The 23,215-nt window shown below is 53.5% G+C and overlaps 2 protein-coding genes across 5 annotated transcripts; one reads left to right on the forward strand and one right to left on the reverse strand.

The window, feature by feature from the left end:
* The first annotated feature begins 2,292 nt into the window (after nucleotides 1-2,292).
* Slc45a3 (solute carrier family 45 member 3) lies at nucleotides 2,293-21,594 on the forward strand. Of its 4 annotated transcripts, none has more exons than XM_041649202.1 (5): nucleotides 2,293-2,387; nucleotides 15,434-15,826; nucleotides 16,467-17,255; nucleotides 17,722-17,987; nucleotides 19,982-21,594. In XM_041649202.1, exons 2-5 carry the CDS (start codon nucleotides 15,655-15,657, stop codon nucleotides 20,423-20,425), a joined length of 1,671 nt encoding a protein of 556 aa, XP_041505136.1. In that variant the 5' UTR covers nucleotides 2,293-2,387; nucleotides 15,434-15,654; the 3' UTR covers nucleotides 20,426-21,594. The 4 variants fall into 4 exon arrangements, with proteins under 4 accessions (XP_041505136.1, XP_041505137.1, XP_041505138.1 ...); XM_041649203.1 differs by having other exon boundaries at nucleotides 2,341-2,364; XM_041649204.1 differs by lacking the exon at nucleotides 2,293-2,387 and adding an exon at nucleotides 8,191-8,209.
* Nucleotides 2,300-9,077, reverse strand: LOC121446204 (translation initiation factor IF-2-like). The gene is made up of 3 exons (XM_041648678.1): nucleotides 9,004-9,077; nucleotides 8,800-8,907; nucleotides 2,300-2,783 (listed from the first exon to the last, which is right to left on the reverse strand). The coding sequence occupies exons 1-3, from the start codon at nucleotides 9,075-9,077 to the stop codon at nucleotides 2,300-2,302; spliced, it is 666 nt and encodes a 221-aa protein (XP_041504612.1).
* Nucleotides 21,595-23,215: the final 1,621 nt, after the last annotated feature.

Here is a 23,215-nt window from a genome sequence, read left to right on the forward strand (position 1 = left end):
TGGGAAATGACTAGGGAGTAGGGCTTTAGTATGTGTGTGCACATGTGAACAATGGGGGAGGGACAGGAGAGGAAGGCAAGGCTCCTGGTGGTTTTCCTACTTGGTGGAGAACTGAGACCCAGAGAAGCTATTTGTGCAGAAGGGCCTCAGCATGGCAGGGAGGAACACAGGTGTGACAATTTCTCTGTGCTCCGAAGTTACAGGCAGAGCTAGATGAGAGGCTTCTGCAGCCACAGACTGTGATCTGGGAGTTGTGGGGGAAAGAATGAAACTGAGAAACTGCCTCAGTGTCTTTAAGTAATATTCGTGGCCTAGGTAGTCTTAAGCACTCAGAAACAGTTCCTGGCATACTGGTTACCCAGGATTATGGCAGAAGGCTGCACAAGGAGGAAGAGCTATTAGAGCAGGATGGCCTAAGGCACTAAAGTCTCCCTGTGGCTTGGGAAGGAAGCACCTTTGTGGAAAACACAGTCTCAGGCAGTTGTTCAGGTGGCAGGCAGACTGCCGGGTCTCCTACCAAGCTGTTCCCTCACTCTCTGGAACCCTTCCCCCTCTTCCCTGGAGCAAGGAATGAAGCCCAGACAAGAGAGAGCACTCCCAGTCCTCTGAGGTAGGACAACACTCTTGCTCCCGCTGTTCTTTCCCAAGCCTGGAAAATACCACTGTCCATTCTTCCAGGCTCTGTAATTTTCCACCTGACCACCTGACTGAGCATTCCCCCTGACTCCTGCCCTTTATCCTGGGGCAAAGGGGACACTCGCTCAGGGACCCAGGACTCCTGGGCTCTCTGCTGGCCACAAATAACTATGCCAAAAATGTTGGAAAGCCAGGGTCTTGGCTAGGGATGGAGGCTCATGTGCTCCCAGAGAGGCCATGCCCAGATGGTTTTCAAATTGAACTTAATGACTCAAAATGTAAGCTCTTGACATTTTTGTCCTCTGCTTGCCCCTGCACACACACACTCTCTTCCCCACTACCCCACTTCTCCCTTTGATATCTCCCTTTCTATTCTGCCCCCATCCTCCCACCCGGGGGTGCCTTTAAAGATCAGCTGACTAGCTGCCTCTTCTAACAGAACCCAGAACATGGGAAGGACTTGCCCCGTGGTGCACAGCTGGTTAACACCAGGCTAGCACTGCAATCCAGCACCACAGAGGCCAGTTTCGACCCAAGGCCAGCCAGGTCCTTCCCATCAAAAGCATCTCCTGGGAGTTTGTAGTGCAGATGGTTCCAGGACCCTATGGATACAGGATCCATCTCAAGATCTCGTGGTGTAGCATGGTGTATTTGAACACAAACCTACACACATCTTCCTGAAGACTTCATTTCATTGACAGATTACACACACTTAATATGATATAAATGCTCACACAGGTAAGAACTTGTTATGTCTATCTTGCTCAGAGAATCACAAGAAAAAAAGGTCTATTCATGTTCATACCGAGACAATCAAAATAATCCTCAGCCTAACACACAACACATATCAATGTAACATTTTCCTCTAATATTTTGTAATCAGTTGAGTCTCGTGCACCACAAAAATTCGCAGAAATCCCTGGCCTGTATTGAAATCAACAAGTCGCCTAAATGAATTTCTCCTCTCTTTATAAAATCCCATGGATGAAAGAGACGCAATAAAGCCCCCGTCCTCCACCCCGAGGTCAGGCCAGAACCGCAGCGATCTGCCTCTCACCTGCACTGGCTTCCTGCTAGCCAAGGGACTTTTAGAAACATTGACTGGGAACATTTGGGTGGCAATTTATCACCTCTCCTTCCGTATACATAATCACGGTAGAAAAAAAAAAAGAATTGGGAGTTTGTCTTTGAGTTGCAGGAGGCACTGAGTTAGCTTTCTGAGAGCAGGGAGAGTAACTCGCAGAATGTCACAGATCCTTTCAAGGCATGGGCCAGGGCGGGTACCCGAGTCGTGGCTGTGCCTGGACAGCAGGATGTCCAGAATGGCACGCGCGGGTAATGGTCGCAGACTGGCTCGGGAGCGGAGGGGAGGTACCCCGTGGAGCCGGGTAGTTTTTACCAAAATGTTTTGGTGGCGAGCGGCAGAGGGGGCGGTGCACGGCCCTAGGTAATGATAGGGCAGTCTAGGAGCCACGCGGGGGCTGCCCGTCCGGCCGCGACCAGAAAGGAGACTGCTTTTCCACCTCCCGCTTTCTTCCCTTGGGGACCGGCCCCACCCCTCCATCCCCTCCCAGCACCCCCCACCTCCGACCCGCCTCGCCCCGCCCCCCTCCTGGCAGCCCCAGCGCGCATGCTCTCTCCCCCCACCGAGTAACCTGGAGATTTAAAAGCCGCCCGCTGGCGCGCGTTGGAGAAGCAGGGGTCCGAGCTTGCACGCGCCAGCCCCAGGTGACAGCCGCGCGCCGGGCCAGGTAGGGGAGGGGCCGGTCCCGGTGGAAAAGGAGCGCGCGGGTGGCCACGCTCGGCGGTTGGCGTTCTGCTTCCCGCGGGATGGGGCCGCGCCGTGGCGTCCCGGCCCTGCGCGAGAGGAGGCTCGTGGGGAGGGCGCGGCCCCTGGCGGCCCGGTGCCCAGGGCGGGCGCCCGCTCGCGTCCGCGCGGAGTGCGCTTCCTCCGGGAGCTCTGAGCTGCGGCGCCTGCTGTCCGGGGCCGCGCGCCGAGGGCGGGATCGGGGCCGTGGAGTCCCGGGCCAGGCCGGCCCTGCTGCAGCCTCCCGCTGCAGAGTTTTCTTTGGAAAGTTGCGTTTATTTCTTCCCTTGTCTGGGCTTCTCCCGAAAGGGGCAGATGAGTCACCGCGGCGTGCACAGTTCACACTTAGGGGGAGTCCGAGAAGGGACCTCCAGCTGGGCGCCGTGGTTCGGGACAGAAGGGGGACTTAACTTTCTTGGCGGTAGAATTGGGGCTAGGCTTTGGTGGAGTTGAGGCTGGATTGGTGAGTGTATGTGTACACGCGCGTTCTGTGCCCCTTCTCTCTGCCTCGGTTATTCTCCTACGGAGGGGAAAGCAGCGCCGTCTGTAGCTCCTGTGTCCCAAGGCTCAGGTAGGGATGGGGAGTACTCTGCGGTTCTAGAGAGCGCTAGGCGGGCGGCAGCACGCCCGTTGAAGAAACCCCAGGAGCCTGCAGGTTCAGCCCTCCGCTGGTCTCCGCACCCCTCCAGGGAGCCCTGTGACTGCTCTCTCCCTTGACCTACGACTCAGCCCACTCCTTCGTGACACACACTTGACTCGTCCAAGGCCACGGGGTACCCGGTGCTTCCTCTTTCCTCAGGAGTCTTGAGTTGGAGGTAGGAGGAGTTTGGTCCGGTGGGTACTTGGAGAGAACTTGATGCCAGCTGTGGCAGACCCTACCCCAGCTAAGTTGAACTTTGAATAGCCCAGTTGGGGCCTTGCAGGCGGGCATGGCATAGACGTAGACACGGGGTTCAGAATGACTCTTGCTGGGCTCTCTCGGTAGGGAGGGTGAGACTCTTGGAGTTTCTGACCTCTGTTTCCTTAGCGTGAAGCACAATTCCTTTCCCAGAATGACAGCTTCGGTGTGGGCCCACGTGCCTAAGGCGTGGGGAACAGGTTGACATATGGATCTGGGAAGAGGAGGGGCCCAAGAACTATATGCTGGACAGGAAACCTCAGAACCCCACACAGCTCCATGTCCTAGGGAGTAAGAGGGACGTGTTTGAAGCCTCTGGTCCTTCTGTTGGATCCATTTCATCCCCTCATTCCTCCCTTATCTCCCGCCAGCCCCAGCTCCAGGGCTGTCCTGGAAGCAAGACTGTACTAAAAGTGCCCAGACTTTTAGTAAAAGGAGCTTGACTCACTGGATGAGTCTAAAGATAACGATACCGCTCTGGACACAAGGGCCCCAGGTAGGGTCTTTTTCCAAGCGAGCTTTCCTATGCACTTTTGGGGTGGAGGGTGAAATCCACTGTCCTCCTGGTTCTCTGAGTAACCCTGGAGGAGCTGGAAGAGGAACTGGACAAGGTCCCTGGGTGGTCACTATGCCCTTCAGGCTTCTGGGTACTGGTCCCAAGCTGGAACAGAGCCGTGGGGACAGAACAGCTGGAAGGTGGGGAGGAATGACTGGTTCAAGGTCACCGGAAGTAAGACTGACTTCAGGTGGGAACCGTTGACCTCTTACTGCACTGGGGGGTTGGGGGATGGTGAGGACACAGACTGCCAGGAGAGGTGGCTTTTCCGTCAACGCCTGTTCCGCTCCACCGGCTGCGCTCCACTAGCCTGCTAGTTGTGGTAACTTTTCAGCCTTGCTGCGAATGGGGACGATGATGATAATGACCATGCCCTCTGTACAGCTTTGTCATTTAAGTTCATTACAGCACACAAATAGCACTAAAAAGATACACAGTCTAAACATATAACTTCATCAAATAACATATATAGAATTTAACTGTGTGTCTTTAGCCCAGCCTAATGGCCTACACCTGTAAGCTCAGCACACTTGGGAAGCAGAAGCAAGAGGATTAGGAGTTCAAGGCCAGTCTCGTCTACTTGATGAGTTCCAGGATGGCCTGAATTCTGTGAGACTAAAATAACAATAAATAACCCCCCCCCCAGCAAAACAAGTAAACCCATTTTGTTGTCTGAAAATGTAGTAAATGCTCAATGCACGCTAGCCTGAGCTGTTATATTTATCACTCGTGTCTGGGTGTTCTGCAGCAACTGGTTTGAGACTCTTTGGGGGCCCTGCTGTTTGTTGTGACAGTGTCTGTGGAGCTCAGGCTGCTCTTGAACTCACAACTATCTTGAGCGCTCTAGTGCTGGGATTATAGGTGTATATCATCATGTCCAACTTGGGCCCTGCTCTTTTTATACTTATTTTTTTTTAAAGGCTACTGTTTTAGACTTCTTTAGACTCCTGTCCGTTTGGGAAGTTTGTTCAAGTCACTAAGAGACTTGGCCCTAGCAAGTGGCTCAGATCCCATTTCCTCCAGAGTGAGTTACTGGCTCCTGACTGTGCTTTCTCCTCCACAAAGCAAGCAAGCATAGGAGGACCTGCCCTCCAGGATTTCGGGATTAAGGAGACGGCTGCAGGTAAACCTCTGTGCAGAGTGGCTGCTTATGGAGAGAAATGTCAGCTGCTGCTGTGTGCAGGCTATCATGGTGGATTAACTTGGAAACTGGTTTCTTAGCCAGGGACTGTCACCATATATAACCATACATAAGCCACGAGGAACACATTTGCAGTTGAATTTTGAGTCCGGTGCCACGAACAAACCAAGACTGGGTGGACATCTCTGTACTTTCTGACGTGTTCTATGATTAGTGCAGAAACCACTGCCTGCCTCCCTCCCAGGAGTATACTCACAGTCTGGAGGAGGGCACTGCGAGGTAAGGGAGTGAATGTGTGGATCGGTTACGAGTTCTTTTAGGAAGACTGTGGGGAGGGTGCCCTGAAGTGAGAGCATCTATCTGTCTTCTCTCTCCAGCCTTTGGGGTCTTTCACGCTACCCTCTGGTATCCACGAGGAAAGCCCAGCCTAGCTTTCTAGGCTTTCATTCCATCACCGGGTTAGATTGCAGTCCTAACTTCCTATGAAAAGCCAGTGGCCCTGCTTGCTGGACAGTTTGCGCGGAGGCTGGACCAGTTGGTGCCAGGCCCAGCGTCTCAAATGCTGATGCCACTTGACTCCCAGCAGCAGAGCTGGAGTACTGAGCTTTGTCTAGTGTATTGAGTGTAGCTTGGGATGGGGGTGGGAGGGGGAACAGGGCATCTTTGGCCAGAATTACCTGATCAATCCCATTTTCTGCTACAGGGTCTGTGTTTCTTCCTCCTTCGCTGAGGGACTGGAATGGGGGAGCCTTTTTAATTCTGAGGTTGAAGATGTCATCCTGCCTACACTGTTGGCTTGCTTTTTCTGTAAGGTGGAGGTTCTAGTCACCCTGCAAGGCTGTGGTGGGAATTAGATGTGACATATATTGGCAAAATCTGTGTAAACCAGATACTCAAAAAAATGTTTGTTCGCCTTCCCCAAACTCTGGACATCACTTTTGCTGGGGTGCTGGGACAAGCCAGAATGAAGAAGGTCAGAAGAAATTCCTATCCTCGCTGTCACTGGTCATCAAACCCAGGCCAGGCTAAATGGCCAGCCAGATGGGGTACCCTCAGGACCAGCCAGCCCCCAACAGCAGTTCCTCTCCCTAGAGGGCCTTCAGCACCCCCAAGCATCTAATCTCACGTGTACTTGGAGCTAGCAAATAGTATCCAAGCTAGGAACACTTCATCACTTAGGGGTATAGCCATGTAGAATCTCAGCCCCTGTTGCTGGAGATCTGTGCACCCAGATGCCTGAGAGTGCCCTGGCTGACTCTTGGGTTCTCTCATCCAATCAAAAGATTCCTGTCTTGGTCTGCCCTCTGGACTCCCAGGGCCTGGGCTGTTCTGCTTCTTGCTGTCTGGACTGCACAGGGTGGGTGCCATGGGAAAGGGGCAAACCAGAGACTGAGGAGCAAATGCAGAATCCAGCCTCGTGCCTTAGTTGTGGCAAAGAGTCGGGGGAAGAGAAAGAACATGACATCTTGGGGTACAGGGGGTCCTGAAGGATTAGGTGTAGGACTTGAGCTAAAGGGTTCAGGTGAAGGGCAGAGGCTGCTCAGAAAGGGGAAATAGCTGAAAGCAAAAACAAGCCAAGTGCCAGTGAATTCCCCTGTCTTGGGCCCAAGGAGGTGTGACCATCTAGGATACACCGATCTGAGAGCCGGATCTGAGATCAGAACCCAGTGGTGTGGCTTTGGTTCTCATGTTCTTTCCTGTATACCTCACTGGAGAGGGGCCAGGAGGAGGCCTGGCTGTGTTTGGAAATCCCAGGCTCCAGAGGCTCTGTGCCCTTTGTGTGCAGCACCTGCTTACCTTTCGTGACTCAGCCACAGGTCCACTTCCTCCAGGAAGCTTTGACTTTGACACTGCCGTGCCCCCTACTCGCTGGCCTGTGTCTTAGCTCTTACACTGCCTGACCTGCACACGGATCGCACTTCCTGCTAAGTAGGGCTCTAATCAATTATTTCTGTGCCTCCATCACTTTCACTGGTGTGGGGGGATGGTAAAGAACTCGGCTGTGTGAGTACTGATGGGCACGTTTTAGGGCTCTTAGACACTTTTTTTTTTCTCCTCGACATCAGGTTTCTCTGCGTAGCCCTCGCTGTCCTGGAACTACTGTGTGTAGACCAGGATGGCTTCGAACTCACAGAAATCTGCCTGCCTCTACCTCCCGAGTGTGGGATTAAAGGTGCATGCCACAACCACTCTCTTCGACATTTCTTTAGGGGTCCTTAGGTTGCATGTTGAGGTGTACTTCCTCCAAGGATGGGTAAACCAGCTTCTTCATGTTTTCTTTTGGGATCTGTTCTTAACCTTGTTCACCTGCTTGACTGTTTTTTCTGGACTTGGGATCAACTATAAGCTATATAAGCTATTCCACTGAACTAGATCATCAGCCTCCTTTGTTTTTGAGACATAATCTCACTGTGTAGCCCTGGCTGGCCTAGAATTCACCATGAAGACCTGGCTGACCTCAAATCTATAGTCCTCTTGTCTCAGCCTCACTAATGCTAGGATTACAGGTGTGTTCCTCGTCTTTGGGACTACACTTCCACAGAACTGACTGCCCCAGATCCTTCTCATACAGATAGACTGATCACAGACCTGAGTATGTCAGGGTAGAGAGAGGCCACCAGACTTACGACCCTGGAGGTAGGACATCCAGAGCCTCTGCCCTGGGCTCTCCTCAGCCCTGAATTTGGCTCAAATTGCTCAGCCCTGGCCTCTTTCTTGCGTTCCTCACCTCTAGAAAGAGGCCAGGCTAAGGGAGAGGACTCCGATTGGCTGTGTGCACCATGGGAAGAGCTGCCCAGGCTGGCCTGGCTGACGGACAGGTGTCAAGTTCACTGAGAGAAAGGCTGTTGAAGTTTCACTTTGCAGAGGCTCTGAAAGAGTGGGAGGGAACTTCTGAGTGGCCTGGGGACTGTGCCGAGACCCCCGTTACTCCCTTGGTTCTCTTCCTCCTCTGTAGAGGACTTCAGAACTTTTTGGCACTCTTTTATTGTGGACCAAGAATAGAAAGAATTTAGTTACTGATTTCTGCCAGGAACAGAGTCCAGCTCCAGGAGAGAGGAGCAAAAAGGGCAGTTCTGTCCCAGCGCCCTGCTTACTCGGCTGCATTTCAGGTGACTTCTGACCTTGACCTAGTGCTGGGATCTGTGCAGTGTGTGCTCGGGGCCTGAAGGGGTAAGTGCTGCTGGGGAGCTCTTCCCCACTGCATCTCCCTGACTCATGGGAGACCGGCTGTGGCCAGCCCCTCCCTGATGCCCTGTGGCCTTGTCAGGGGACACCTGCCCATGAGATCACCCTAGAGGAGACTCAGGACAGGTGCTAGGTCACCTCACTGTGCACCGGAGGCATTAGATTAGCTCTCGTTTTACAGGTGTGGAAACCGAGTCCTAGGGCGGTGAAATGGCTTTCTGTGTTACACAGCTATCAGTGCTGCCGAAATAGGACTACATCTTTCTGGCTCGCAGTTCAAAGTGTCTTCCAGAATTTTTTTGAATGGTTGCAGATTTCCTGGTTTTAGTTTTTCAACCTTGGAGGTTCTCTGAAACTGAAGTTTGTTTCTTGGGAACTAGGACTATGAAATAGCAAGTCTGTGTGGTAGACCTTTATTACGAGACCTACCACGCTCCTGGCATGTACTAAATGTCCGCTGGGCAGTTGGTCGGGTCAGCTATTGTCATCCATGTCCTGTGGATGGAAACAACTGTCTGGTCACCATGGGACAGCCTTCTCTCGGCAGCAGATCTGTGGCACTGGCCTCGCCTCACCTGTTGGGGCCAGCACCTGGGAAGGCGTTTACATTCTTGGCATTCCTCTTGCCACTGGGGGCTGCTGGGATCTGGTGAGAGGCCTTGTAGATGGGGGAAGAGGGGAAGCTGAGGAGAAAGGATCTTTTCAACCTCTGTGTTAGGTCATGAGAAAGCCCCTCCCAGGTTCCCTCCACCGAAGGCCCTTCTTAGCCTTTTTCTCACGTGGCTTTGAAGTTGTTGGCTTGTAGGATTTTGGCTTCGTGGTGCTCAGGCTGGAACTCCGGAACATTCTGCATGCTAGCACCCTATCACTGAGCCATACCTGCAGCCTGAAGTCAGCGGCATGAAGTTCCTTCTGTGAAACAGGCATGCTAGTTGCACCCCTATCACCCAGTGGCTGGCGGAGAAAACTGATTGGAAGTGGGGCTGGCGTGCACGTAGCCAGCAGTCACACGGGCTAACTGCAATTAAGAGCTATAGATGTGGAAACTAAGGGTCAGTAGGTCAAGTTACAAGCAGGCTGAAAGTGGCATCCCCCAAAAGCTGGGTTACTGTGGAACCTGCCAGGGTGCAGGAGAGCCCCAGGGATGGAAGAGGGTTCCTTCTGGTAGAAGACTGCTGCTTGTCCTGGTATGGAGAACACATACAGTGTGACCGTGGGTGGCAGCTGTTGTCAGCAGTGAAGCCTGGAAACAGACACACGTGTGTGCTGGCTGTCACCAGGGCCGACCAGGAGACCTAAGGGTACTGCAGCCTCAGCCTGGGCTGGCCAGGACTGACTGCTGGCCAAGGTGAGGTTCAGGCGAGCCCCAGAGTCCCTGTCATTAGTTTGGAGAGGGGAGGGGAGGGGAGATCCGCACGGCCTCCAGGGCTGGCTTGTTACCCCTTCCCCTCCCCTTCCCCCAGGCTCTAGCATTTGTTTCCTTCCGAAGCTGCACTGGGCTCTTAGACACCGCAACAAAGGCCACTTTCCTCCAAGCCACTGCCACCTGTTGGGTTTTCACACATTTCGAGGAGGTGGGGGGAGGGAGCCGTTGCCCTTTTCCCAGTGTCTCTAGTGTGCCCCCGCTGCCCCCCCAGGGCCTGGGATTCTCTTTGCTGCCTGGTTGTGACAGGACTCTGGAGCAGGAGGAGGTGGGGGGCCAGCAGCAGCTGGAAGGGGAACTGAGTGGGAAGGGGCCAGAGCTGGCAGCGGGGGAGAGTTTGATGGATTACTCCACAGGCCCAGAGGTTTCTCCCTAATCCCCCTTTGTGTCCCGGCCTGCAGCCCCTCACTCTCTCTGACAAGCTGCTGAGCAGAAGGCTTCTAGTCTGAAGGAAGAAAAGACAGCTCAGCAGGGTGAACTCTAAATCCCTGGCCTCCCAGCCACGGGGAAGGCAGGAGCTGGGGAACCTGCCTGGGGTGGGGCCGGGTCCCCCTTCCCTCTGCCCAGTCCTTGTTCTTTGTTAGGGTTCCCTCAGAGTGGCGAGCCTGCCTTACGAGGGGGTCCTCGGATGCCTGTGAGGTGGTGTTGCTTGAGTAGTCACTGTGGAGTTTTTCTTGAGTGGATATTTGGAAATAGCGGGTCCCAGAAAGCCAAAGACCAGTGAGTGATGGGCTGGGAGGTATGGGGACTTAGTGGTTCCATGCTGCGTCCCCTGTCCCAGGAGCCCAGGTAGACATTTCCACAGCACCTGCGTGAGGTCTGCAAGCTCCGTGCCTCAAGGTGTCTCTAAGTTTCCTTATGAAGAAGCTACCATGAGGATGCAGCTGCACTTTAGAGTGCTGTGTACCAAATTCTATTAGGCAAGGCTCAGGGCACTGGTCTCCTGGGACTGAGGCAAGGGTATGGGCAGTAGGGGTGTTGCGCTGGGAAACACTCAGACCCCAGAGAGTCATCTTCTTGCTGCCAGCCTCAAGGAGCTGCCCAGTGTGGAACAAAGCATTGAATCCCGTTCACTGTGGAGGAGCAGGGGTCCCCACCTCCTTTCCCTCTGGCCTTGCCTGGAGTGGACCAGAGAAGTTGAACTGGGATGCTCAACCCCTTTCTTTGGCTGTGCCTGGTGCGAGACAGTCCCTACCAGGTTTCTCTCTCCGGGAAGAACGGTGGGTTGTGGTGCCGGCTAGAGAAGTGTGTTCTGAGTCTCCAGCGGACCCCGTCTGTGAGAAAGCAGCCCTCTTTGTGAGTGTGGAGGGGAGGACACAGGGTCGCAGAGCCTGCGGGGTCAATGTGAGGGCCGAGGCTGTTTGATGTGCCTGGGCAGGGTGTGGGGACTCCGGCATGCATAAAGAGGCCATAGAATTTCTGTGTGACAGTGGCGGGGCGGGGCCTGTCCCAGACTCTGCTGGCTGTGGCCTCTGTCAGCAGAGGGTATCTGCTCCGCCGGGCCACTTCAGCCATGCGGGGTGGCAGGAGCCCCTTTGAAAGCCCTCAAAGGCCTCTTTATGTTGCCTCTGATCCGCCCTTCCCCTATGGAGCCATGAAGGACAGGGCTCACTTGGGTCACTTTCTTATGCTGGCCTCCACTCTTGTCTTTTGAGTTTTGGACAAAGTTCAGGCCAAGTTTGTTCCTGTGACTCAGTTTCGCTTCCCTAGGCTGCCTGCTGGGGGTGAAGTGGGGGCATTCTGGGCCAGCAGGATCTGTCTTGGCTCTCACTGGGTTTGTGGCTGGGCATGTTATAGGTGTGTTTGGGAGGAAGACTATGTTTTCGATCCTTTAAACCCACACCTCTGCTGAACCTGTTGTTCATCCCTTTGCACACACGTTTCTCAGGTCCCTAGTCTTGCTGGGAAGCATGTCAAAGAGTTGCCTGCCCTGGGGCTTGGTGCTGCATCTTGAGGTTCATAGAATTGTTAAGAGTCCAGGTTCACTGACGCCCCCATTCCACCTTCATAGGCTTTAATTCTGATCCTGATAGGGATGAGGAAGGATGGTTTAGGGAAAGCTCCGTGAAGGGTCCGAGTGGTTTCTCCTGGCTGTTTTGCTGTCTGGCTATGAGGACCCACAGAGGAGGAGGGAGGAGTCTGAAGCTTGAGAGGAACATCCGCACCCGCAAGGCTGCTCATGCTTATCCGTCCTCCCCTGACCTGGTCAGTCTTCCTCCGCCTTTCTCTTCCTGCCACCCCCTCTCCAGGTGAGCAGCTAGCTCTGCGGGTTGATCTCCTGTTTGGCAGACCAAGCGCTCCAGAAGTCGTGGGGAAAGCACCTGAATCTGAAAGTCTCTGACGAGAAGAAAATGGGGAGAGTTAGACCCTGTCGCCCTGCCGGTGTTCCTTAACCCAGGAGGATGAGGGAGCCCGGATTGAAAGGGGCAACTGTGATCTGTCCTTTCACGGCTTTGATGAGAGCACACTCTGGTGCTGCCGCCAGAGTGGTACCCGGGGCAGAGGGCCCTGTGGGTAATTCTGTCAGCTGGAGTCAGGGCATGGGGGCCTGCAATGGGGTTGGCAGACCCTTATCAGGGTGGCAGTTGAGAAGGGTAGGGCAATGAGGTAAGAAAGTAGGACTTTGGGGGGGCGTGTTCTTTGGGGCTTAGAATTCCTTGGATAATTCTGGACTCAGAAAAGTTGGGCCATTGAGAATGTTTCTCCTTCCAGGGCAGAGAAGGTATAAAAAGAGGGAGGGCAGACTCAGCAACCAAAGCGCAGAGGCCTGGGAGCCTGAGGCCTGGGAGCCTGCCTGCCTTACACCCCACTCATTTCCATGAATCATTTGTGTGAGCCCCTGGCCCGGACCCCAGATACCAGGTAGAGGATCTCTGTGGGGTGCAGAGAAGCACCCTAGCTCAGAAGCTGCCTGGACTGCAGGAGGATGGGGGAATGCTTGTGTTCCTATTTTTCCGGTGGCCTAAGAACTCCCCACTCCCAGAAGTGCCCAGAGGACTGAGGGAGAACTGCCTTACCTGAAGGCAGGCAGGTGGAGTGACCTGACTAATGGAGAAAGCAGGACTTGGAGAATAAGGGCAGGTTTATGGGTGAGGTTGGGTCTGGCAAAGTCTCTGTTTGCTCAAGGAGGACCTGGTCTCTTAAACCCAGTGCAGGAGAGTGCCCAGTCCCTCCCAGGCCGAGCAAGGGTGGGAAGTAGAATGGCTAGAAGTCTTTTACCCCAGAATCTGCCCCTCTGGGCTGGGGAACTTTCCCTCTGTATCACTAGGGAAAGGGCAGGGGTCAAGTTGAACCCAAGTAGCCCAGCTAACGCTGATGACTGTCGCTGCTTCCACTTCAGGAATGTGTGGGTCAGTATTTTATCTTCCTTTTTCATGCTGCCCTTTCATAAACCTTACCATAAACCTTTCATAAACCCTTACCAACATGTAAGGACTTTGGGGAGGGAGCTGCCAAGTGCCCAGATTTATCTCAAATTCTGTATTTCCTGGTTTTCCAGCAGCTGAACCCCAGGGGGCCTCTATGGAGTAGACAGACCTTCCTCAGCTAGATAGTGTCTGGTCTCTCTGAGGCGCAGCTTAGCACCTACTACAAGCTTTTTGACACAGGGTCCCCTGGGGTGGGGGCATGGGGCCTGGTGTTAGTGGAGAGGATAAAAGGAGTGTCTTTTATCAGGAGTTGGTTGTTGGCAGAGGGGACGTGTGGAGGGAGCTGCAGCCGCCTCAGCCCTCCCATCAGGAGCAGCCTCTCTTCAGCAACATTTATAGGGTTGATTGGTGAGGAGTGGAAAGGTGGGGTGTAGTGGCAAGTTTTGTTTCCTGTTCCTCTTTTGGGGTAAATGCAGGTTGGCAGGCTCTTAGCTTTTCTCACAGGGCCTAACCCCCCCCCCCCCCCCCGTCTTTTAGTACATTTTTGTGCTGAGTTGAAATTTCCCCTTTCAGCCTTTAGAAACGTGTGTGTGTGTGTGTGTGTGTGTGTGTGTGTGTGTGTGTGTGTATGCATGGGTGTGTGGCGCTACTGCAGGGTTAAACCCAAGGCTTTGCACATGCTAGGCAGTTTCTCTACCTCTTAGTTACACGCAACCCCTCCTTTAATATTGGGGCTCACTATGTAGTTCAGGCTGGCCTCAGACTGATGATCCTCCTGCTTCAGTATTCCAAGTGAGGGAACTGTATGTAGGACTGCTTACCCACCATGCCCTTCTTTCATAGTTTGCATAACAGGCAGCAGTAGTGCCTGTCGGGAAGCAAGACCTGGCAGTTACTCACCCAGTGAACCCAGTAACTATGGAGGGACTGTGTGAATGGAGGCCAGAGGTCAGCCAGGAAGCGATGGCATCCCACTAGCTCAGGGCTCATCGGCATCATCTCAGATGGTACCAATCAATACATAGGGCTGAGATCTAGGATCCTGTGCTGTGAGGCTGGGGTTAAGGAGTGGTCCCAGCTGGTTGGGACAGATGGGCAGTCATGTATGGATTGTACTGTCCCCCACCTCTTGGGAACAATGAACTCAAGGGAAAACTCAAGAGATCCTTGGGCTCCAAGAGGAACTCTGTGTCTCAGTGACAGGTTGAAACCCCACGTGAGGAACTGTCCCCTTTCTTCTTCCCTCATGTCTCTGGCCTGGGGCGTGGGGGTTACAGTGTGACTGACATGCATGGCTCAGGGCCTCGGGTAGAGAAGAGGAAGTGCCACTTTATTGTTTTGCTTTTTAACAGGTTACACGAGCATAATTATGTGTGTGCTGTGTGTTCTTGTTTGTGTGAGTGGAGGCCAGAGGTTAGCTAGTGGATGTCTTCCTTGACGCTTTATTTTTTTGAGGCAGGATCGGTCACTGAACTTGGAGCTCACCAATTGGCTAGGCTGGCTGGCCGATGAGTTAGAGCCACCTGCCAGGCTCCGCCCCAGCACTGGGACTGTAGCCGAGTGAGGCCACACTGGCTCTTAGATGGTGCTGGAGATCGGAATTTAGATCTTTGTTTTTGTATCAGGCACTTTGCCAACTGAGCCTCCACCCCCGTCCTCGCCTGGAAGTATTTGTGTGTGTGTGTGGTATGTGTTCATATGCATGTGTATCAGTGTGTGCAAAGGCCAGAGATTGATAATCAAATGTCCTCTCCTATTGCTCTCCGAGTTATTTTCTGGGACCAGGTCTTCACTGGAGCTGGGGGTCACCGACTCATCTGGATGACCCTGGGATCGTCCTGTTTCTACCTCCCAGCCTAAGAGTTACAGATATACATTACTGTGTCCAGCTAATTCTACCTCCCAGCCTGAGGGTTACAGATATGCATTACCGTGCCCAGCTAAGAATCTGCTGGGAATCTCAACTCAGTGCCTCTTGCTTGCACAGTAGACACTTGACTGAGCCACCCCTCAGCTCCAGAACTGTCACTTCGAACAAGAATTGAGTGACCCCATCTTGGGAAGTTGGAGAGAAAAGCAAATGAGTTGGGTCTGGCAGAGGGTGTCCAGCACCACCTTGGGAATCAGTCCTGAGTTTCTCCAAAAAGGGCAATTGTGGAGATGCTTCAGAAGAGAGGAAATGACATCTGCTTGGCCTTGGCGTGCTGACGGTCAATTGTCATTTTCTCTTCTATCAATGCTAGACTAAAATTCACATGGCTTTCCTGACAGAGTGGCTGGGTTGGGGGCAGCCGAGCATAGGGCTACCTCACTGGCCTGCAAAGGCAGAGTAGGCTTCAGAGAATGTGAAGCAAACGCCGGAGATCTGGTGCCAGGGTCCCAACATTTCACGTGACTGTGACTGTCTTGCCCTTCTAGGATCTGACTGATGAGATGTGTCCCCATCAAGGCACTGCGTGATGTCATGTGTTTAGCGTGGGATGAAATGCTGCTGCACTGGTACCAAAGGGCTGACGGAAATGGGAGTCCGGCTGAACCCTAGGAAGTTGGTGGTAGCGAGGAGACGCCATGGCAGGGCTGAGCCAAAGCAGCTGTGGAGTATATGAACAGCCCCTGAAGCCCTAACTGCCCTGTCCATCATGATCCAGAGGCTGTGGGCCAGCCGCCTGCTACGGCATCGGAAAGCCCAGCTTCTGCTGGTCAACCTGCTGACCTTTGGACTGGAGGTGTGTCTGGCTGCTGGCATTACCTATGTGCCGCCCCTTCTGCTGGAAGTCGGGGTAGAGGAGAAGTTCATGACCATGGTTTTGGGTGAGTCACTCCGCCCTCCTTGCCATCTGTTCTAGTACATACTTCTGGACTGTAGGCAGCAGATCTGCCTGGGAGGGGGTGGGGGCATTACCTGTTCCCATTCACACCAGCCCTTGGGGGCAATCCACTTTACACAGAAGGAAAGGGAAGCTTAGGGGAGACTAGGTCTGTCTTCTTTAGCCTGGCTGGTGTGTCTTGCTCAATAGGATTGGGACTTCACCATGGTTTCCCAGTCAGGATTCTCCTTCCCGGGCACAGGACAGGTGGAGTGGGCTTCTGATGGTGTGAAAAAGCTTGGCAAGAGCCACAGACAAGAGGTGGTTACTCTTGTGGCTTCCCTCCTGCAAGAATGCCTTGTGAGGATGCAGGGGTGCAGGCTCTGGGTTCTGCTGTTGTTGAAACCCTGCTTCTAACCCGCAGCAGACCCGTGTCATTGCCTCTCAGGTGTTACATGTCTGCCACAGTTTCCTCACCTGAAAACACGGTGTCTGTGATACACCATACTGAGAGGAGCAGAGTCCCTGCCACGCTGAGTGTGGGGTCTTGCCACAGTATGACATGTTGTCATGCCAAGGAGCTAGAACTTTTCCCCCTTGTCCCTCTTGTCCCAACCACTGATTTGTGCTGTTTGTCCTTGCAGGCATTGGCCCAGTGCTGGGCCTGGTCTCTGTTCCACTCCTTGGCTCAGCCAGTGACCAGTGGCGTGGGCGCTATGGCCGCCGGAGGCCCTTCATCTGGGCTCTGTCCCTGGGTGTCTTGCTAAGCCTCTTTCTCATCCCAAGGGCTGGCTGGCTGGCAGAGCTGCTGTGCCCGGATACCAGGCCCCTGGAGTTGGCCCTGCTGATCTTGGGGGTGGGGCTGCTGGACTTCTGCGGCCAGGTGTGCTTCACTCCGCTGGAGGCCTTACTCTCCGACCTCTTTCGGGACCCAGACCACTGCCGTCAAGCCTTCTCTGTCTATGCCTTCATGATCAGCCTCGGGGGCTGCCTGGGCTACCTCTTACCTGCCATTGACTGGGACACCAGTGCCCTGGCCCCCTACCTGGGCACTCAGGAAGAATGCCTCTTTGGCCTCCTCAGCCTCATCTTTCTCGCCTGCATGGCAGCCACTCTGTTTGTGGCCGAGGAGGCAGTCCTGGGCCCACCCGAGCCAGCAGAAGGGCTGTTGGTCCCCTCCGCGTCTCCCCGCCGCCGCTGCCCGTGCCGTGTGGGCCTGGCTTTCCGGAATCTGGGCGCCCTGTTTCCCCGGCTGCACCAGCTGTGCTGCCGCATGCCTCGCACCCTGCGCCGGCTCTTCGTGGCTGAGCTGTGCAGCTGGATGGCACTCATGACTTTCACACTATTCTACACAGACTTTGTGGGAGAGGGGCTGTACCAGGGCGTACCCAGAGCCGAGCCAGGCACTGAGGCCCGGAGACACTATGATGAAGGTAAGCCTTTGGCACCAGGGGAGGCTGCTGTGGGTACTGCCCTGCCTGGTGACAATACCCTGGGCCCCAGCTCCCTGTCAGTGAAAGAAAAAGGATTCATCTATGTGCTCATGAATGAGGCCGCTATCCTTGTGGTCTCTCAGCAGGGCATCTAAGTCTGTATGGCTCCATTTCCACCGGGCCTTCTGCTCCCTGCTTACTTTCCCAGGAACTCACCATGCCTTCTACTTCAGGCATTCCACAGAGCTGTCTTAGAACCAGTGTGGGGCCCTCTTGTGCTCCTCAGCCCTTCTCCTTTACACAGCTTGTACCTCTTCCTTAGTGTATCTGACAGCTCTGGCCACAATCTAGATCCCATTGTTGTGAGCAGGCGGGGAGGGCCCTGGGCAGCAGGTGCCCATGGCCACTAGTTTCTGGCTCTCCCAGACTTTGTAGGGTCCTTACCCCACTTTTTCCCTACCCCCAGGCATCCGAATGGGCAGCCTGGGGCTCTTCCTGCAGTGCGCCATCTCCCTCTTCTTCTCCCTGGTCATGGACAGGCTGGTACAGCGGTTTGGCACCCGGGCAGTCTATCTGGCTAGTGTGATGACCTTTCCTCTGGCTGCTGGTGCCACCTGCCTGTCGCACAGCGTGGTCGTAGTAACAGCCTCAGCTGCCCTCACCGGCTTCACCTTCTCGGCCTTGCAGATCCTGCCTTACACACTGGCCTCCCTCTACCATCGCGAGAAACAGGTATTCTCATTGGCCAGGCACAGAGTGGGGCGGGCTGAGCTGTTCTGAATGGGGTGTCTGACCAAAGATGTTAGAAGAGGCTTGGCTTTCTCTGACCAGAGAGGACAGCTGGGGCCAGAGGCTCCAGCTGCTGAAGAAGTGTAGATTAGATTCTAGGAATGACTTCCTGGCTTTAGAACTAGAGAGCACTTGAGTGGATGATTGCAGGAAGTGCAGAGTCTGTCACTGGGAGTCCTGGAGAATAAGCAACGGAAGCCCTCTACTCCGGGCTGTATCCAGAGGTAGGGCACGGGTTCCTGGCGTGTGGCTGCAGCAGATGGCACGGGAATAGCCTGGCCTTAGCTATTCTTTCAGAGAGGAATTTGATCAATCTGTATCTTGCTTGCTGCAAGATGGAGAAGGCTTCTTCTTGCCCCTCTTTCTGGTTTTCCTTCTAATCCTCCCCGTGTCTCTGTCGCCCACCCCCCACCTCTCCTGTTTCCCCCTTTGCCTCCATCCCCTCTCTCAGTCCCCTCAGCACATACCTGATCCTGATATACTGACTTTGTTTGCCTAAGCAATAAACTGAGGTCCTGGTTCCTTGTTCGGCCTGCACTAACCAGCCCCTGCAGAAGGCCCCTTCTGTGGGAGGTCTCCTGACCTAAACAGCATGCTCACCTTGACCCCTGCCCTGTCCTCACTGAGTTTAAAGACCTGGATTCAGAACTCTACCCTAAGGAGCACATGTTGGTGTAGCTTGGGGGAGAGACTACAGACCTCCCTCGTAGTTTTCAGAGTTAGGAAGGAAACGGCCCTGGCCACAGCCAGTTTGCATCACAGTAATTTGCAGAGGCGTGGAGAGGTGGGCTGGGAATGGAAACCTGGTCCCTTGGGCTTCTATTGGCTCTCTTGGAGCTCTGGGCTGGGCTCTAAAAGCTGCTATCTGCTGGGTGGTACATGCCTTTAATTCCAGCTCTCCAGAGGCAGAGGCAGAGGCAGAGGCAGGTGAGCTCTCTGTGAGTTTGAGGCCAGCCTGGTGTACAGAGATAGTTCCAGGACAGACACCAAAGCTACACAGAGAAACCCTGTCTCGAACAAACAAAAACAGAAAAGCTGCTGTCCAAAGACCAGGCTTGAGGACAGGGTCTGTAGAGGCTTGACTCCAGCAGCAGCTGCAGACAGGCTTGGTCCTGCATCCTGTCTGTCTGTCTGTCCTTTACCACTCTCTGAGCTATGGGATGAGTCGTGAGCCTCCCCAGCCTTGGCCACCAGCTCCCAGTTCTCTGGTGCAGGCAGCCCCGTCAGGCTTCCGTGCTCGACTCTGCCTGGCACGAAGACCAGTGTGGGATAAGACCTCGTCTTGTCCTGCAGTAGGAGGCCGCAGGCCATCGGGGCCTAGGGTTGGTGGGGTCAGGCAGCTGGGCTGTGGAGGTCACTATAATGGCCTTCCTGCTGCCTCTCTCTTCTGCAGGCCCAATTTCTGGGCTCTCTTTGGTCAAAGGCCAGGACAGTGATGACCTCACCTTGGGCAGTATCTCCAGCCAGAGCCTGGACCCTAGAGGAGAGACAAAGACAGTGAATACTTCTTGTGGCCCAGTAGAAGAACGGGTGTACAGGGGGTGAGGTAGCCTGTGTGGGACTGGGGACTTTTGGAGTGCCTCCTTTGGGTTTTGTTTCTCTGTTCTGTGTCTCGCTTCTGTCTGTCCCATTCTTTCTGTCTTTTCTAGAGAGTTCTGTGCCTCTCTCAACCTGCAGACCTGAGTTTGTTGGCTTCTTATCTATTCTAAGAAAAGCTAGAGTAGACTTCAGGCTTCCAATTCCGGGTTTCTGTTTAGATCCACAGCAAGTAGAGTCTTCTCAGTTTTCGGATTTTTTTTTTATTTTTTTTTTTTTGAAGGCCAGTTGCCTGGTTTCTTAGAGCCTCTGAGTCAGAGGCAGTGAGGAACTCTCCTCTTATCTGGGGATCCCTGCACCTGGATACACACCTTTGTTTCCTTTTTGCCCCCCACCCTCAGGTGTTCCTGCCCAAATACCGAGGGGACGCTGGAGGTGGTGGTAACAGTGAGGACAGCCAGACAACCAGCTTCTTGTCAGGCCCTAAGCCAGGAGCTCCCTTCCCCAATGGACATGTGAACCCTGGCAGCAGCGGCAGCATCCTGGTGCCTCCACCTGCGCTCTGCGGGGCCTCCGCTTGCGATGTCTCCATGCGAGTGGTGGTGGGTGAGCCACCCGAGGCCAAGGTTGTGACTGGACGGGGCATTTGCCTGGACCTTGCCATCCTGGACAGTGCGTTCCTGCTGTCCCAGGTGGCTCCATCCCTGTTGATGGGCTCCATTGTCCAGCTGAGCCACTCTGTCACCGCCTATATGGTGTCAGCTGCAGGCTTGGGCCTGGTCGCCATTTATTTCGCTACACAGGTAGTGTTTGACAAGAATGACTTGTCCAAATACTCTGTGTAGATGCTGTGAGGCATCGAGGAAGGGTCTGCCTCAGGAGTCCCGGCCTAGAGTGCTGCTAAGCTGGCCTCTCCAGGTCTGTTGTTGCCTAAGTGGTGTAGCTCTCTGCTGCCCCCCGAAGGCTGTGAGGTGTGTAGTTGCACAGATAGAAGCCGGCCCACTGGGTGCCCTGCTGAGGTTTCGCAGGGATGCAAGTGCTAGTTCCGGTGCATTACCAAGGCTCAGAGTTAACCTCCTGCTTGAGTCATCACGAAGTTGTTGGGGACCTGGATGAACTTCCCTCTTAAGTCTCTTGTCCAGATTCTGCCCCCGTTGCTCGTGCATGGGCCTTTCTCCATAGGGTTTGACAGGATGGAAGGAGAAAGGAGGAGCCCTAAGAGGCATGATGAGACCCCACAGTCCACAACACCGCTTTTCTGCTGAGTCTCCCACCCCACCTGTTCCGGGAAATGGCTCAGCTTGTTGGCCCTTTCGTTGGCCCTTGTGTTGCCATCAGGGAGGCACAGGCCTTTAAATATTTAATTTATTTATTTAACACATTAGAAGTAAAATTCATTCCCATTTTGTGTGCCTAGGAGTTGAGTAGGATGGGATCCCCAAGGATTGGTTCCCCTAAAATAGCCGATACTGCCAGACTCCTAGGGTGGTAGATACGGTCCCCCAAACTGCCTAGCCCAGTACCTTGGGCAGTCCTCTTCACCCTGACTGAGAGCCATGAGATGTCCCCACTCGAGTTGAGGGAAAGTGGAATGGGGCCCAGGCTCTTCACAACATGCCAAGTCCCACTTTTCTCTCGCCCCAGCTTGGCTCCCTGACTCCCCCACTTCCCCTCTATAGGACTTAACCCATGAAGCAATTGCCCTTCCAACTCTGTCCACTGGCTCCATGACCTCTATGTGGGACTTTATGAACCCGAAGCACAAGTGTGGTTCCTAAGGCCTCTGCCCGTCGCAGCCTCGGGGGCATATCTGTCACAGCCTGGGGAATCTCACACAAACTCAGGAGTTACTCCCTGCCAGAGCCAAGGAGCTCTTGTCTAGGGGGTGGATTTCAGTGCTGATTGCAATAATGTTGTGTCTTATTTATTTAGCAGAGTAAATATTTTATACTGTATGTGAAAAATCAGAGTATAATGTTTATGGTGACAAAATTAAAAGCTTCTTATATGTTTACTTGGTGCGTGTTTGTCTTTTCTGGTTGAGAAGGGTCCATGCTAAAATCAGCCTGATTTGGTTCCTGGGGACTCAGCTTTGGCAGCTTCAGTTCCATTTGTAGACAGCAGATGGCGCCATAGACCATCACCCAGGTGACTGGGATAGAGACGTCTTTTAAGTGCATCAAGGTACACTTTTCTTTCTCAAAAGGGTCACAGAAGATGGAACATTTCCAGGACACGAAAGTGTAGCTGGCATATAGAGGCCGGATTTCAGCAGTAGGGTGCAGCGACGACCCCCTTTTTACATCACATTCTTCTCTCCAGCTCTGGTCAAATTCAGTCCTTCCTGCCTTGCTTTCTCTCTGAACGCTCCAATCCTGATTAGCCTTCCTGCCCCTGACACTCTAGAGTGGTCAGTACATTAATACCCACAAAAGGGCCCATGTGACTTCTGAAAATGTTTCTTATAGGGCTGGAGAAGAGATGGCTCGATGGTTAAGAGCACATACTGTTCTTGCAGAGAACCCGAGTTCAGTTCCCAGCACCTATATCACCTAAAACTGCCTGTAAACTCCAGTTCCAGGGGATCTGATACCCCTCAGACTTCCCCTCTACAAAGACATACACATGTAGTACACATAATAAAATCCAAATAAATGTTCTCCGTATTATTTAAGTTAATTCTGAGACTTGCCAAACAGTCCTGAGGGGTATGTTGGTATAACCAGAGCCCAGCTTCAACAACACAGACCACACTGTTTGTTTCAGCTCCTCTCCAGGGGTTATTTTTAAAAATCATATGCCAGACCATTTTGTTCACCTGTGAACCTTGGGTAGGTAGCTCTAAGAAATAGGACTTCAGCCAGAGAGATTGCTCAGTGGCTCCTCACTGCTCTTGCAGAGAATCACACCCCCATTCCCCAGCGTGCAGCTCCTGAAACTCCAGCTCTAGGGGGGGCCAAACACTTTTCCCACCTCTGCAGACACCCACCCACACACATGTACGCACACACAATTTAAAAATAGACTGTTTAACCACTTGACCATAATGCCATGTTATCCAGTGAAGTATAGAATAATTGCTAAGTATTCAGCTCATGCATCCCCTGTAGGCTGAAGGATGCTGGGAGAACCTGGCAGCCAGGCCCAGCTGTGATGTGTTGAATAGGCCCTTCAGCTGCTTGTCTGCCTTGTTGGTGGAATTGTCTCACTGGGGGTGCGAGGGTGAGGGAGTGGGGTAGGGGCTTGAGGTTTCAGAAGCTCAAGCCAGGCCTGGTGTTGCTCTCCTCCTGCTGCCTGGGAATCTGGATGTAGAACTCTCAGCTTCTCCAGCACCAGGTCTGCCTGCATGCCACCCTGCTTCCCGCGATGGTGATAATGGACTAAACCTCTGAACCTGTAAGCCAGCCCCATTAAGTGCTTTTCTTTGTAAGAGTTGCTGTGGTCATGGTGTCTTCACAGCAAGAGAACACTGACCAAGGCAGTTAGTTTGAATAAGGCCTCAGTTTATCTTGTTTACTTTATCTTGTTTACTGCGTTCCTGAGTGTCACCTCTTTTTAAATTGCCATCTACTTAAGATCAGTGAGCTTTTCCTGAAGTACTGTCCACATTTCCTTGGGCTGGCTGTTCCTTTGGT

The sequence above is a fragment of the Microtus oregoni genome, unplaced genomic scaffold (assembly GCF_018167655.1).
Source record: "Microtus oregoni isolate MIOR12 unplaced genomic scaffold, Mior012 000003F_ref0000135, whole genome shotgun sequence".
Taxonomy (NCBI): Eukaryota; Metazoa; Chordata; class Mammalia; order Rodentia; family Cricetidae; genus Microtus; species Microtus oregoni.

Bases quoted from the DNA above. Each gene is read 5' to 3' on its own strand.
- LOC121446204 (XM_041648678.1), bottom strand. From the start codon at position 9,077: ATGCAGAATGTTCCGGAGTTCCAGCCTGAGCACCACGAAGCCAAAATC. The intron at 8,908-9,003 runs GTGAGAAAAAGG...CTTTCTCCTCAG, and splicing joins GCCAACAACTTCAAAGCCAC to CTTCCCCTCTTCCCCCATCT. The intron at 2,784-8,799 runs GTGAGGCGAGGC...CCCCTAAGTGTG, and splicing joins CCAGGTGCTGGCCCCAACAG to AACTGTGCACGCCGCGGTGA.
- Slc45a3 (XM_041649202.1), top strand. From the start codon at position 15,655: ATGATCCAGAGGCTGTGGGCCAGCCGCCTGCTACGGCATCGGAAAGCC. The intron at 15,827-16,466 runs GTGAGTCACTCC...TTGTCCTTGCAG, and splicing joins GTTCATGACCATGGTTTTGG to GCATTGGCCCAGTGCTGGGC. The intron at 17,256-17,721 runs GTAAGCCTTTGG...CCCTACCCCCAG, and splicing joins CCGGAGACACTATGATGAAG to GCATCCGAATGGGCAGCCTG.